This window comes from Schistocerca cancellata, chromosome 2 (assembly GCF_023864275.1).
Source record: "Schistocerca cancellata isolate TAMUIC-IGC-003103 chromosome 2, iqSchCanc2.1, whole genome shotgun sequence".
Taxonomy (NCBI): Eukaryota; Metazoa; Arthropoda; class Insecta; order Orthoptera; family Acrididae; genus Schistocerca; species Schistocerca cancellata.
In genome coordinates, this window is record NC_064627.1 from 909,464,128 (window position 1) to 909,479,834 (window position 15,707).

Sequence of the window (15,707 nt, forward strand, 5' to 3'; positions counted from 1 at the left end):
AAAATCACCAAGCAACTACAGACCAATCGACATATTACCTGCAGTGCCAAAAGCAGTGGAGTATGTTATTCTTGAACAACTGATAGACTATCCAAAATCTTACAACATCCATGATAAATATCAATTAGGTTTTGAAAACAACAACATAATGGCAGCTGTATTAATCAAATTGAATGAAAACATCAATAAGTGCTATGGACAGGTGTGAAGCAACCATTTTAATACTATTTGATCCCAGCAAGGCTCAATTATTTTTTGTACTACTTTGATAATGAAACAGCTGAATTTCACAAACAGTGAAGTACTGTGGTTCAAGGTAAAAAAAAAAATAAAAAAAAAAAAAAAAAAAAAATCAACGAGTCATCTGTATATAGATAAGTCATCACAGAAGCATGTGCTCTCTAGAGTCCCCAGGGTTCAATCCTGGGTCTACTGATTTTTTCACTACATATCAATGATATTTCATGTGTGCTACATTCTTTTAATTACTGTTAATGACATCCAGTTTCAAATGCCAGCCCTAAGAAAGCTGCTGATGGCAACCACTGTTCAACATTACAGTGGGCACAAAATGTGGGTTTTAAACTAAATTCCAAAAAGTCTCATGTCTTCCTCACATCCCACCTGATGTTGATCAGCAAACGTCTTCATTAAACAGTTCCTCCGATACTTCATCATGTCTAATTACACCACCAGAAAATAAAATATCATCACACAATCTTGTACAAGCACCGGTAAGAACAAACTGTCACAGCATATAAGAAAACTTACATATTAAACAAAAATAAGTCCTATCTTCTACTTTTATCTAGTGAAAACACCAGATAACTCTAACTAGCCATAAATACTTATGTAATATTTGGTTGTTTGATCACTTCATTATTTCCTTTTCTCACTTAGGGTGGGTGCAACCAAACAAGCGACTTGATTTTCACACACTCAGCTTTTGTCATCGGTGCTTAGTCATTAATGTCATCAATACTTCTCCTTGCATATCAAATATCTATCATCATTCCATAACTGCAACACCAGATCATGTACATCCCGAATGTTAGCTATACCTCTGCATAATGTTAAACCTGTCTCCAACTCCTTCGATTCAGCCACACAACTCTGGAACAAACTACTCAGTAATTCTGTATTATCCAAAATCATTGCACTTAAGATCAGAACTTTACCTGTCACCAAAGTGACACATTCCAGTTGCTTTCCTTTTGTTCAATTGCACACTAGTATTTCTGTTACACTGTAAACAATAATCACACATTTCGCATTTCTATCTATTCCTGGTTTATTTCTCCTACCTCATCTACTAACCTCACAACATTATCCATCACTCCTCCACTCATTAGTTAACTTTTTCTCCAAAGTCAATACTTTCTATGTGGTTGCCATTTATTTCTGACAGATATCATTACTCAGATTGCACAAGAACATAACAAGGAAATTGCTTAACACAATGTTAGTAAGACCAATACACCTGAAATTTCATATATTCATTACTGCCTCTATTATTATTATTATTATTATTATTATTATTATTATTATGGCAACTGAAATCAAAATTATTAGCCACAGAAATGGATTTCTGGAGACGTTCAGCAAGAATATCAAGACGAGAAAGAATAAGAAATTAAGTAATCAGAGACAAGATGAAATGTAAAAATTCAATTATTGATTTCATCGAGCACAAACAACTTAAATGGTATGGACACATCAGACGAATGGAACAGGAAAGGCTACCAAAATGCATAATCGACTGGGTACCAATTGGAAGAAGAAAAAGGGGACGACCACCTGATACATGGAAACAGGGAGTTCAGTCAGCAATGAGGAAGAACAACATTCCTGAAGATTTATGGACAAATAGAGAAGAGTGGAGAACAATAATTAGTGACTTACTGTAATCTAGAATAGGTGCTGGAAAAATGTACTCACATTGTAAATCCAGAATAATAATAATAATAATTATTATTATTATTATTAATTGCTGCTCATGTAGTTTGCATATTGCAATATTAACTCACTAAGGATTTCTAGTAAATACCAAACTCAGTTTAACTACAACTTGCTGGACACTCACAGTTAACTGTTTTTATATTGACAATTAAGCAACTGAATGATCTAAACAATAATATTTTAACACTCTATTAGTAATACTTACAGTTTTCCTATAAGGTCCATCCATAACTATTACTTGTTGACACTTCTCATTCATACATGTAAATCTGAATCTGGAAATAAAAATGATGAAACAATGTCAAATATTAATGGTGTAACAAAATAATATAAAAAATATTTGAATTCTGTCTGGTGGCACAAACTGAAGGCAGGAAGCTATTGCATCCTGATCAACTGCAAATACGAAATCACAGATCTGCCTGAGAAAGTGTGTGCCAAATACATGCCACAATCAAAATATGCTGCACAACCATTGGAGGAGGAGGAGGTTACATGGAGGAAATCTGTGATAAACACCATCAAAGTTGTGGGAATGAGCAGCAGCTGACCTCTGGTGTACGAGGACTGTTCAAAAAATTCCGGAACATTCATAATTTCATGTCAATGGTGTCTTGGAGCAAAATGCAGTTGGCATCCCAGCACATACTGGTGGTTAATGTGCAACTGCTGGAAGCTTCATTGTTGTATGTCAGTCAGTTATAATTCAGTACTCTATGGAGTATAACGTTAAATTTTGTGTGAAACTCAAGAAAACCTTTGCAGAGACGCACCAAATGATGCAGGAATCCTACACTGATGAATGCTTAAGCTGTACTCAGTGTTAAGAATAGTTCAAATGGTTTAAAAATGGCTGAACAGAAATTAAAGGTACTACTCATTCAGGATGCCCTTCTACGTCTACTGACGACACTCAAGCGAGGAACGTCAACAAAATTGTGTTTGCCAGTTTCAGTTGGATCACATCACGAAATCCTGACACAGCATCTTGGAATGCACTGAGTTGCCGCCAAGTTCATCCCACAGCTCCCGAGTCAAGACCAGAAAGACATTTGCCTCACAATCTGTAAAGAGCTTATGGATCATGCAAATGAAAACGAGGTGTTCCTTAAGAGAATCATAAATGCTGATGAGACATGGGTTTATGGTTATGATGTTGAGACTAAAGTTCAGTCTTCACTATGGTTGGGAAAGGGTCTCCATGACCAAAAAATGTCAAAGCCATGCTGATATGCCACAGGGACCAACTGTTAATCAACGGGACTATAAGGATGTGTTGCGACAATTGCGAGAAAATGTAAGTAGGGAAATGCCTGAATGCTCCAAGACAATTCATGGTTCTTGCATTACGATAATGCACCCACACATTCCTCCCTGTTGGGGCGTGAGTATTGCACAAAAAATGAAATCACTATGCTGCCTCATCCTCTCTACTCTCCTGTGTTCTTTTACCTCATCCAGCATTGCAAAGTTTTGTCTTAAGCTTTGCAAAGGTAGATGAGGTAAAAGAAAATTCGCAGACGGCACTTCACACGATCAAGCAAGAGGTGTACCAATACTGCTTCCGGAAGTGAAAACAGCACTGGGAGTGATGTATCGACTGTGGAGGAGAGTATTTCAAAGGAGACCTTGCACAATAAGTAAAAGATAAGCGTAGAAAAATTTTGTGGTCAAAGTTCTGGAATTTTTTGAACAGACCTCGTATGTACAGCCTTATTTTACATAGTGCAACATTTGTAATGAATGTTTCGAACTGTACCTTTTAATTTTCGGGTACCATTTTATAAATGCTTTTGACTATCTTTCCTTTCGTTGCTTACGATATTTGGTGCCTCTCATACTTGAACTTCACTTGGTTTCCTTTGAAATGATTCCGCCTTGCCTAGGACAACCTGGTCCAAAAGTACAGTCTAGATTCACACATGACAAACAAGTTTAAATTCAGTACAAGTTACCATCTGGAATGATCTGAAATCAATCACACAATCAGAACTTAATAGATGTAAAGTCAAAGTCTGAAGAAGGGAAGTCACTGCCCTAAACTTGGAAGAAATTAGAAGATAAACACTGCAGAGTTCGGTAGAAATTTGGAGATACACATTGCAAAATGACTGTCTGACAATGATTCCTTAGTGAATCTCCAATCGATGGGCTGTGAACGCAGCTGGTGCCTGGCCGGGAGAGCTCAAAAAGTAACTGGTTCAATAGCTGAGACCAATCTGCTGATCTGTGGCTGAACACTGGCCTTAATGCTGTCATGCTCATGGATACAGTGCAAGCTTCTGGTGGCCACATGACATGCTGTAGAAAAATAGTGTTCGTAATAATGGTGCCATGATCATGGAAATGCACTCTGTTGGCAGCAGACTTGGTGTCTCTCTTGGCGGCTGCCCGAAACATGGTGGACAACAAATGGGTGTATTGTCGTTGTTGTTGTCCGGAACACTTACCAATATGTGAGACGATGCAAATTGGTATTTTGCTTGCAGGTATTTGTGCCTGTTGTGGCAAACAATGCCTGAAGCTTCGCCACCTGTGGGATGTGAGGGTGTTACAAGTTTGCAGGTTGCTGTCTTGTAGGAGGGATACAGCAAATATGTTCTTGGATTACGTGCAATTAACAGCATTATAGCCATGCATCAGTAAAACCCCCATACAATAATGTCAAACGACAACCCACAATTTCTAACAAGAGAAACATGGGTCAACACCTGCCAGCAGGCTATACACTCGACACTAATAGTGAAGTAGTACACACAGAAGCTGCAATTTTTGTACATGTGGCTTGTGATGAGTGAGTACATTTGCAGACAGTATAGGCTACACTGCAAGTATAGCACTCCACAGTTTGGCCAAGGATGATCTATGCACCATGGAGTGCTTTTATTAGGTCTAGATAACATGACACTAATTTTGTTTATAGGGGGAAATGGACATATTTCATCACACAGCTACTCACAAAAGTATCTGAATTATTATGTAAACTAAGGGTAGAGGGGGAGAGAAAGGAAAGGAAAGGAAAGGAAAGGAAAGGAAAGGAAAGGAAAGGAAAGGAAAGGAAAGGTAAGGAACTATTGATGTCCTTGCATCAGGACTTTATGCAGAATCAGCAGGAACAAATGAAAATATGAGCCAGACTTGGACTCACACCTGGGTGCTCCAGTTTACTAGACAGTTTGCATTAACCACTGCACCATAGAGACACACAGTTTATCGCAATTGTACAGACTATCTCGGCACACCTCCGGCCAACTCACATTCCCCTCTGGCACCACCTGTCCACAGTCCTCGTCCATGTCCTCCACGGTGGGCAATGAATCCAACACCTTCGGTGCGGATTCACAATTATGTCTAATCTTATGTGATAATCTCCAGATAGTGAGCACAGAGGACAGGGAGGGGGAATGCGGATAGGTGGTGCTAGATAGGAATGTGGGTCGGCCTGGAGACGTGCCAAGATAATCTGCACAAATGCCATAAACACTGTGTCCAGATGGTGCAGTGGTTAACACAACTGCCTAGTAAGCAGGAAATCCCGTGTTCAGGTCCTGCTCCAGTATATATTTTCACTCGTAGCTGCTGATTCCACATAAAGCCCTGATGCAGTTTACATCGATAGTCCCTTCCATTCCTTTCCCTCCACCTTCAGTTTACATAATACGTATCACAGCTGTGGATTCCACATACAAACAACTAAATTGGGTCAACTACACTACTCCAAATGTGTTGTAATTCCTCAGCATTTGGATAAAAGAGGCTTTGAACAATGGCATACACAGTGCAACTTATGGCAGCTGCTAAGCACACCAGTATTTGAGTTGAACATGTTGGAAAGATACAATGGAGAACCATGCAATAGGACTCAATCAATCGCACACACATTCTACAGCAACCACATGATAATAGCTGAAGTTCAGCAGTCACGCATCCATTTCATTTTCACAAAATACAAGTGGTTTCACATCTTCATTTAACTACAATTTTTTTTTATCAACAGGACAACAGCAAGGATTTGTTTATAGCTACAACTACTGTATTCAGATGTAAAAAAAATCTCACATTGGCTACAGGTAAAGCCATCAAGAATAGTTCTAGGCTTGCAGTCACCACAAAGTGTATCTTTCAGTGACAACTGGTTGGGATCGCTGCTATGGACAGTCTTCCTTCCTGCTCAGACTTTTAAACAGATGTGAGCACTAAGGTTCATTGCTTTCAGCCACCACACACACACACAGTAAGATCCCTGTGGTTAGTATCAGAAACACACATTTTTAGGTCAGAATCAAGATTTTGTTTTAAAAGAAGTCACAATAATAGAAGAGGCCCACAAAATGCTTAAGAATGCACAGAAGAGTAAGATTAGCTCATTTCATCACAATAGTAGAAAACTGAGTAATAAGATAGAAGACTTTCTTGCCTGTTGGGCAAATTTAGAAAGCACTGTAAAGATAAGACATCCTGTGCCCGTTTGAGCACCACCTAGCCACAGGGTTAGATTAGTTACATATAAAAGATTACACTCTAGCAGTTTACTCATGCAGAATTAATATGGGAAGAGCAGGAGTTGTTACATAAATTAAAACAAAACACAAGTTCATAAACATCGAGACAAGTAAATTTTGTAGTGATAAGAACACAGCAGTGTGTGCTTTTGAATTAATACTGAAAAATAGTTCACTTTTAATTGTGATTCTGTACAGATCCCCAGTGGGAAGTTTTGAAATGTTTATGAGCAATCTCGTTTCCTTACTGTACTATCTGTCACACCAGCAAGCCGTCTTTTGTGACTTCAATGTAGATTTTCTAAAGGATTCAGAAAGGAACAATTATCTGGAAGCCTCATTTGGCTCCTACAATTTGATATCTAAAATTAACTTTCCTAAACGGGTGGATAAAGACAGCAGGATTCTCACTGATAATGTTTTCTTTTGTTGAAGCTCAAAACAGGAAAATACCTGTTATCGAATAACAAATGCTGAAGCTCAAAACAAGAAAATAAGTGTTGCCCAGTAATAAATGCTCTCTGATCACGATGCGCAATTAATTAGGATAAATAACAGAGAGCCTTACAGTACGGATAATCCTCAGTGGAAATCAGAATAATTAAAGACCCTGAAAAATAGCTTTTGACATAAGCTAATCAGAAAGAACATTAAACAGCCAGAGAGATTATAGAATCTTGTGAAATGAAAATGGGGAATGTATCTTTTGGCAAGAACAAGTAGAGATCCTGCAGTAGTTGCACACTACAAAAAGTACTCAAAATGACTAAGAAATGTTATTAAAAAATTAAGGAACATGCATTTCATGTCAGAAATCAGTCATTTCAACAACACACTTAAGGCTATATGGACAACACACTTAAGGCTATATGGACAACACACTTAAGGCTATATGGACAACACACTTAAGGCTATATGGACAACACACTTAAGGCTATACGGACAACACACTTAAGGCTATATGGACAACACACTTAAGGCTATATGGACAACACACTTAAGGCTATATGGACAACACACTTAAGGCTATATGGAAAGTAGTAAAATGAGACAGACCAATCACTCACAGAACAGGATAATCTCAGTACTGACCTGAATGGAAGAGCTATAAATGATGAGTCACAGGAAACAAATGTATTTAATAATCATTGCTTAAATATAGTAGGAATCATAAGGATAAAAATACAGTAGAAAGGATAGGGATAAACAGCTCAAGAAAAAAATCACAATAGTATGTTTAAAAACAACTCTCATTATATTCAATCATCTGAAAGTATCACCAACTTCAACTTCTTGTTCTTAAATTAATTATGCATTCTCTCAAAAATAAAAGCTCATTTGGTTTTGATGGTGTTTCCAATAGAGTATCCAAGATTTTTTTGCCATATAATAAGCCGCTTATTACCTGAAATACACAATGCATCACTGACTGGTGGCATTTTTCCAGAGAGATTCAAATATGCCGTTGTCAAACACATCTTTCAGAAAGGTGATAAGACAGTTAAAAGTTACATGCTGTTTAGGCAAATGACATTTCACACTCCTTGTGTAGTACAAGGGAAGATGGTCTTGACAGAATAACACTGAGTAGGGAGCAAGTTGCAGAACGTACACTGGATGCGAGTGTTTGTTTTTGCATGTGCAGACATTAAACAGCAGGTAGGAATATGAGAAAACGGCAAGGTGTGATGACAAGTAAACGGCTTTCTGCTTTGGGCAGGACCTTTTTGGTGCCGAGGCTTGGTGGTGACTTGACAGTCAAGGGGCAACCACACTCTCCATGAATGAAGACAAAAGACACGATGGTTTGTAACAAATAAAATGTGTTGTAATCTTGGATGTCATGTTGAGCCTTTGAGATATATGCCACATGAAATGTTGTGTTCTATTTTAATTTATGAACTGCTCTATTGATCTGTACAGCACTCAAGAAAACATACGTTTCTAAAAGCAAAGTAGTGGATGGGATTTTTTGGGACATGAATGAAAGTTATCTTATTTTGCTCCAATAACAGCTGCAGAATGTGAACAAGTCAAGCATTTCCTCGGCTACATATGGGATTCCAGAGGCACCGATTAGCAGGACCTCTACTTCAAGAGAATGAACTGCAGCGACTGGATTTAAAAAAAGAAGAGGGGTAAATAGTCAGATATTACAACAGGTGACAGGTCTCATGAAGTGTTCTGATTCAAGGAGCAAGCCAACAACAGCATAAAACACTTCAACAGATGTCAATAAATACCACCTGTTTCACTGCTGACATCATTTCCCAAATTTTTTTAGAACATTACTCACACAGTAGTATCCTCAGCAAATCTCTGTTTCGGTTTTAGAAGGGTTGCTCTACTGAGAATGCCATTTTCATGTCCACTCACCAGTTTCTACAAGCATAAAATAGCACCAGATGGTATTTTCTGCGAGCTATCTAACACATTTGACTGTGTGAACCACAGTATTCTCCCAGACAAACTCAAGTTCCATAGGATTTATGGTATAGCCAACCAATGGGTGATATAATAGCTAACAAAAAGAATGCAGAAAGTTGCACTCAGTAATTCAACCAATATAGTCCAGGGACATAATTCTGATGAGAGGAATCACATATGGGGTTCCCAAGGCTCAATCTTAGGTCTGCTATTGCTCCTCATACATGTAATCTATCTTCCACCTAATATACAACAAGCAGAATTACACTGATCAACCAGAACACTATGATCACCTATATAATAGCTGGTATGTCAGTCTTGGGCATGCATTACAGCAACAATGTGTCATGCAATGTAATTAATGAGGCCTTGGTAGGATGTGTTCGATTGGGTTTACATCTGGTGAGTTGGGGGCCAGTACATCAAATTCGTCACTGTGTTCCTTGATCCACTCCTCTATACTCCTGGCTTTGTGACACGGCGCATTAACTTGTTGAAAAATGCCACTGCTGTTGGGAAACACAACTATCATGAATGGGTGTAAGTGGTCTACAACCAGTGTATGATACTCCATGGCTATCATGGTGCCTTGCACAATTGCCACTGGACCCATGGATTTCTTCATGAATGTCCCTCAGAGTGTAATGGAGCTGCTGCCAGTTTGTCTCCATCCCACAGTACAGGTTGGGCAACTACCCCTCATTACACATGTCAGACATCGTAGGCTGGGAATACTTGTAAAGCAGGACAGGCAGTGAACTGTGGCAGAACTAACCTCAGACTTTAATATTGAACAGAGAACAAGTGTATCTTAAACACACAGTGCACCGAACACTCCTAACGATTGGCCTCCACAGCTGACAAGCTGTGTATGTTCCAAAGTTAACACCGCAACATCAGCAACTGCAACTGAAATGGGCACGTGACCATCGGCACTGGTTGCTGGCGCAGTAACAGAGTGTTTCATGGTCTGATGAATCCCAACACACACTTCATCATGCTGATTGCAGAGCGTTAATCTGTCATCTTCCAGGGGAACAGGAACTGTTCCCCTGGAAGATGTTAGATCCCAGAATTCCTGTAGCATTGTCCTTCAGTTCATTGCCAGAGTTGAAGCACTCTCCTTTAAGATGTTTTTTAGCAGACCAAACACCTGATAGTTGAGGTGTGACATGTCCAGGCTGTAGGCTGGATGCTCAAAATCCTCTCAGTTGAACTTGAACCATGTGTGACCTTGGAGATATGTAAACTTCATTTATTGTAAAGCAAAATCACTCCATCTGTGAATAGCCCAGCCCGTTTGCTTCTGATGGACATGCATAGGCTACAGAGTGTCTCAAAGTACACTTCACTGTTAATGTTTTTTCCGTGTTCAAGTAATTTGATGAGTATTGGGTCTCAGACACTGAAAAAGATGGTAAGCATCACCTTGCCTGCTGCGGGGGCCGCTTTGAATTTTTTAGGGGGAGATTATGACACATGCTTCAATTGCACGCTGTCCTGCTTTGACTCTGGCTCAAAGTGATAACAGCAGCTCTCCTCCGCGGTGACCATCCGCTCCTGGAAAGCAGTGTCTTCATGATACCGGAACAGGTACTACAACGCTAGCCCCATACACAGTTCCTTTTGCAGTTCGCCGAGTTCTTTCGGAACCCACTGCACACAAAACTTTTGGTAACCCAAACTGTCAGGCACAATTGACTACACTGTTCCAACACTGGATCCCATCATCACTGCCAATTTTCGCACTGTGACATGCCAAACATTTTTCACCAGGTTGTGCACCTAGTCATCGAGTTCAACCATGATTACCAAGTATGCCCCACCTGGTCTCGGGTCATCACTCAAAAATTCCCAGCCTTCAAGAAAACAGGCACTCCATTTTTTTCACTAACTTGCTGGACAGTCTGCCCTGTATACGGTCATTATCCAGAGATGAATATTGGCCAGTTTAACCCCTTCTGCAGTCAGAAATCTAACATCTTGTTGCTCCTTAACTGTTGAATTTTGCGATGTAAATCCATAATGTCCTCACATGCACTGCCATGTCAAAAGGATGGAACACACAACTGCCTCCTCCTCTCCAGCGTCACGGGCCCGTCACATGTGCACAACCACGCCGGACACTATATTTGTACCCCTAGATGTCACACTACACTATACCAAAATAGCATATGCAAATTTCATTCAGTCTGGTTGTTATGATGTTTTGAATCGGCTTTTGCAGATGAGTCAGTGGCTGCAGGAGTTCCGAAGGTAGCCCTAGATAGAAAAAGGTGAGGGAGCAGAATGAAGGAAAGTTGGTGATAAAGAGGAAGAAAGGGAGCAGAGCGAGTAAGGGAGAGAGATGGAATGAAAGAGGGGTTAGGAAGGAGGAAAGGGAGGGAGGGTGAGGGAAAGGTAGAAGGGGGGGGGGGGGAGAGAGAGAGAGAGAGAGAGAGATGATATAGGAGGAAGGGGAGGGAGGAAGAGTGATGGGAGAAGGCATTACACAATCTGGATTGGGAAGGAGTGGAGTGGATCAAAGACAGAAGAGAAGGACAGTGGCAGCGTTAGACATCAGTGACCGCTGATGGCCTTGCCCCCCTGTGGGGTTGGGGGAAGAGACCAAACAGCGAGGTCATCGGTCTTATCGGATTAGGGAAGGAAGTCGTCCGTGCCCTTTCAAAGGAACCATCCCGGCATTTGCCTGGAGTGGTTTTAGGGAAATCATGGAAAACCTAAATCAGGATGGCTGGACGCAGGATTGAACCGTCGTCCTCCTGAATTAGGCCTCTTGAAAGAAGTGTAGAAAGGGGGGGGGGGGGGGGAGAATTATGCAAGCCAACAAGGTAGGTGACTGCAAATAAAATGTTGGTTCTACTATGTTCATTATTGTCGGTTATTACCCACTGTGTTATATCTATTATTTTACAGGTGTTGTGTGACTTTTCTTTCAAGAAACTGGTACATCTGCCTAACATTGCATTGGACTCCTACAAGCATGCAGAAGTGCTGCAACATGAAATGACATGGACTTGACTAATGTCTGAAGTAGTACTGGAGGAAACTGACACCACGAATCCTGCAGGCTTTCCATCAATCTGTAAGAGTACAAGGGGGGTGGAGATATCTTCCGAACAGCACGTTGCAAGATGTCCCAGATATGCCCAATAACGTTCATGTCTTAAGGAGTGTGGTGACCAGCTGAAGTGTTTAAACTCAGAAGAGTGTTCCTGGAGCCACTCTGTAGCAATTCTGGACATGTTGAGTGTCTCATTGTCCTGCTGTAATTGCCCAAGTCCACAACGGACAAGTCCAGAATGCACAATGAACATGAATGGATGCAGGTCATCAGGCAGGATGCTTACATATGTGTTACCTGTCAGAATCTTATCTAGACATATCAGGGGTCCCACATCACTCCAACTGCACATGCCCCACACCATTACAGAGCCTCCACCAGCTTGAACAGTCCCTTGCTGACATACATGGTCCATGTCCATCTGCTCGATGCAATTTGAAACGAGCCTCGTCCGACCACGCAACATTTTCCTGTCACCAACAGTCCTACGTTGGTGTTTATGGGTCCAGGCGAGGCGTAAAGCTTTGCATCATGCAGTTATCAAGGGTGTTGGTGACCCAGCATTGAAATCTGCAGCAATTTGCAGAAGGGTTGCACTTCTGTCACGCTGAGCGATTCTCTTCAGTCGTCGTCGGTCCCATTCTTGCAGGATTTTTTTTTCCGGCCACAGCAATGTCGGGGATTTGATGTCTTACCGGATTCCTGATATTCACAGTACATTTGTAAAATTGTTGTACGGGAAAATCCCCACTTCATCGCTACCTTGGAGATGCTGTGTCCCATTGCTATTGTGCTGACTATAACACCATATTCAAACTCACTTAAAACTTGATAACCTGCCATTGCAGCAGTAGTAACCGATCTAACAACTGCATCAGACAGTTGTTGTCTTATATAGGTATTGCCGACTGAAGCGCTGTACTCTACCTGTTTACACATATCTGTATTTGAATACATATGTCTATATCAATTTCTTTGGTGCTTCAATGTATACGAGTACAAAGAGTACAAACTGCCAGCAGTTGACAATTTTCTCCTTCTTGTCATCCATACTTTCTAACATATAAACTACTTTTGAAGTATCAAAATATACTAGAACACATAAAAATGTCTATAAAATGCCACACTGTACAACATACTTGCAGCGGGACAGTCGCAATTCCTGAAATCCATCACCTAGAGCCTTTGGCTTGCTGAGGAGAGCTGCAGTCCTGGGTCCATGGATAAACCACAAAAATCTACTGCATTATGCCACACACAAACAGATGTGGCCTGTGGGCAGATCGGTGAGACTAGATCCAACGGGTAGCTCCTGCACATTAGTGGGAACCAAATGACCTTCAAATTGGCAGGCCCAAACCATTACAGATACCCGCAGAAATGGCCTGCCATTTTGGTCCGTCGCTGAAATCTGTTTGTGTGGCCAGCTACTCACGAGCCACAGACAGCATGTTGATGGAATGAGACCCTGGTGATCAATCAATGTAACAGATAACTTGTTCAATTATCCTGAGAATCAATAATAATGCAGATGGTAGCAACTCACCATAGAAGACGATCGCCGAGCCACAGACAGGCACATAGAAAAGACAGTCACACTCTCTGAACTAAATTTTAGGCCATAGCCTTTGTGATAAAATGAGAGCACACACTCATTCACACAATCACTCAGACATGACTCATGCACATGACTGCTGTCTCCTGCCGCTGCAGCTACAATCTCTGAGAATCAGATACAAACAAACCACTCCCCACGCCTCCCTGCTTCTCGTCGGCAGCTGCTAGGCTAGTGGCAAGAAGTGGTAGCAGCACTGACTGCAGCTAAGGGGTGAGGAAGGAAGGGGAGAAGCAGTAGTAATGAGGGAGTAGGGAAGCAGAGCATGTTCTCAGCTGCACCCAATCAGCGACAATGCATGACATCTCAGTAAACAAACCATTTAATGTACTGAAAGAAAATGAGATTTTTTCAGGTTTTTTTTTTCCAAGTTTCCCTGATATCTCCCTGACATGTTTGAAATTCTGTGATTTTCAGAACCTGTGGCAATCCTGCATGTGAGATTTTGCTACATGTCAACAATATTAGTAAACTGTGGCAATCAGTTCACGTGAACTTGAAAGCCGGTACTGACACTTAACATTCATTTAGTGACTGGATTCAAGAATTCTCTAGCACAAGATTTGAAACAAGTGTTGCAGAGGCTCAATTGTTTGTAGAAAGAAGTAATTGCAAAAATTGAGTCTGAGTATAAAAAAATAAAAATAAAATAAAATAAAAAATAAAAAGAGAATAGCGCAGAAAAAATGAATATTCAGTTATATACAAATTGATGAACCATACAATCTGCTGAAATGCAGTACAGAGTTAGCTTTTTTTAACACAATGATTGATGCTATAATACCAGACACTGAATGTCAATTCAAAGCGCTCAACGAATGTTTTGAATGATTTGGTTTTATTTACGATACGAATTATTTGAAATCGTTATCCAAAGACGACCTTCACAAACATTGTAATGATTTAGGTACAATACTTTGAAAAGATGCTTAACAACTTTTTCAGTACATATTAGAAAATAATTTGGAAGAAGTATATATAAATCTTTACATAACAACCAGAATAATGCTCACAGTTCCAGTCAGTACTGCTTCTGCTGAGAGAAGTTTCTCAGAGTTAAAATTGACTAAGACATACTTAAGAAGCACAATGTGCCAAGAAAGACTACTTGCATTGTCAGTACTATCAATTGAAGCGGAAATAGCGACTGGTATTAGCTATGATGGAATCTTTAAAAAAAAATTCAGTGAGGCGAAAAGCCGAAGTTTCATCTATTTTAACATGAGTATGTTTAATGTAATTTTTGTCATTGCACTACATTATAATAATAAACATTATAATATAAATTATAATAATTATTATAATAATTATAATAATAAACATTATAATAATAAAATTTGGTATAATTATTATTAGTGTATAATTCACCCCATTTAATTTAACATTTTCTTTCTGATTGGATAGTGAAAGGGGCCTCCCAAAGCTGATTTGCCGCCAACATTCAGGTTTCGCTTAGAGATGCCACTGGAAAAAGAAGGTGAAAGGTAAGGCAGTGTGTAACGCCGGAAATGCATATCCTCCTATTTCCATCTATTGTACTATAAATTTGTTTTCCTTATTTTTGTTACCTGAATATATGACATTTCTGTGTCTTTACATATTGTAATTGTTTTACTATTTGTATATATATATATATATATTTAATTGGTTTGTTTCGTAAATATTATTTGTATTTTTACGCTGGGTCTTGCGTAGGGAAAACTGCTATCGAACGATTACATCGATAGGTCATGTGAAGAATCAAAGTGTGTAGGATTTTTGGTAGTGTTAACTCTGCCGCGTGGAGCGCGGTCAGAGGGAGTCTGGCTGGAGTAGCGAGTGGAGCAGGTGTGTTGTGTGACGCTCCCGCGAGTTGCCGTGCTTTCGGTGTTTGGCAGCATGTAATTGCGCTCGACTTGCGATGATAGTTTCTGACATAGTGTCGCGGATGGGAAGCATTATCTGGCGCACATCAAGAGCCCGTTTCGTCTGGTGACCGTGGTGAGAAGAAGGCGCGCCAACATCCAGCTTCTGCAACAGCGTTGGCCGACAATGAGTGACTGTCACCACATCCTCGATCGACGGCTTCAAACCTTCAATCAACCAACAAGGAAGACTGGAAGCACGTAAAGTTTTAGAACTGTATGGCAGACCTCAGCTT

At 40.2% G+C, this 15,707-nt stretch overlaps 1 protein-coding gene across 1 annotated transcript in view; it reads right to left on the minus strand.

Annotated features, from left to right (window-relative positions):
* The window catches only part of LOC126162843 (DNA polymerase alpha catalytic subunit), a 244,379-nt gene that overhangs the window by 65,751 nt on the left and 162,921 nt on the right, over positions 1-15,707 (minus strand). Inside the window, exon 26 of the mRNA XM_049919607.1 lies at positions 2,165-2,234. Coding sequence (XP_049775564.1) covers positions 2,165-2,234 — 70 coding nt within the window. The remainder of the gene's footprint in view (positions 1-2,164; positions 2,235-15,707) is intronic.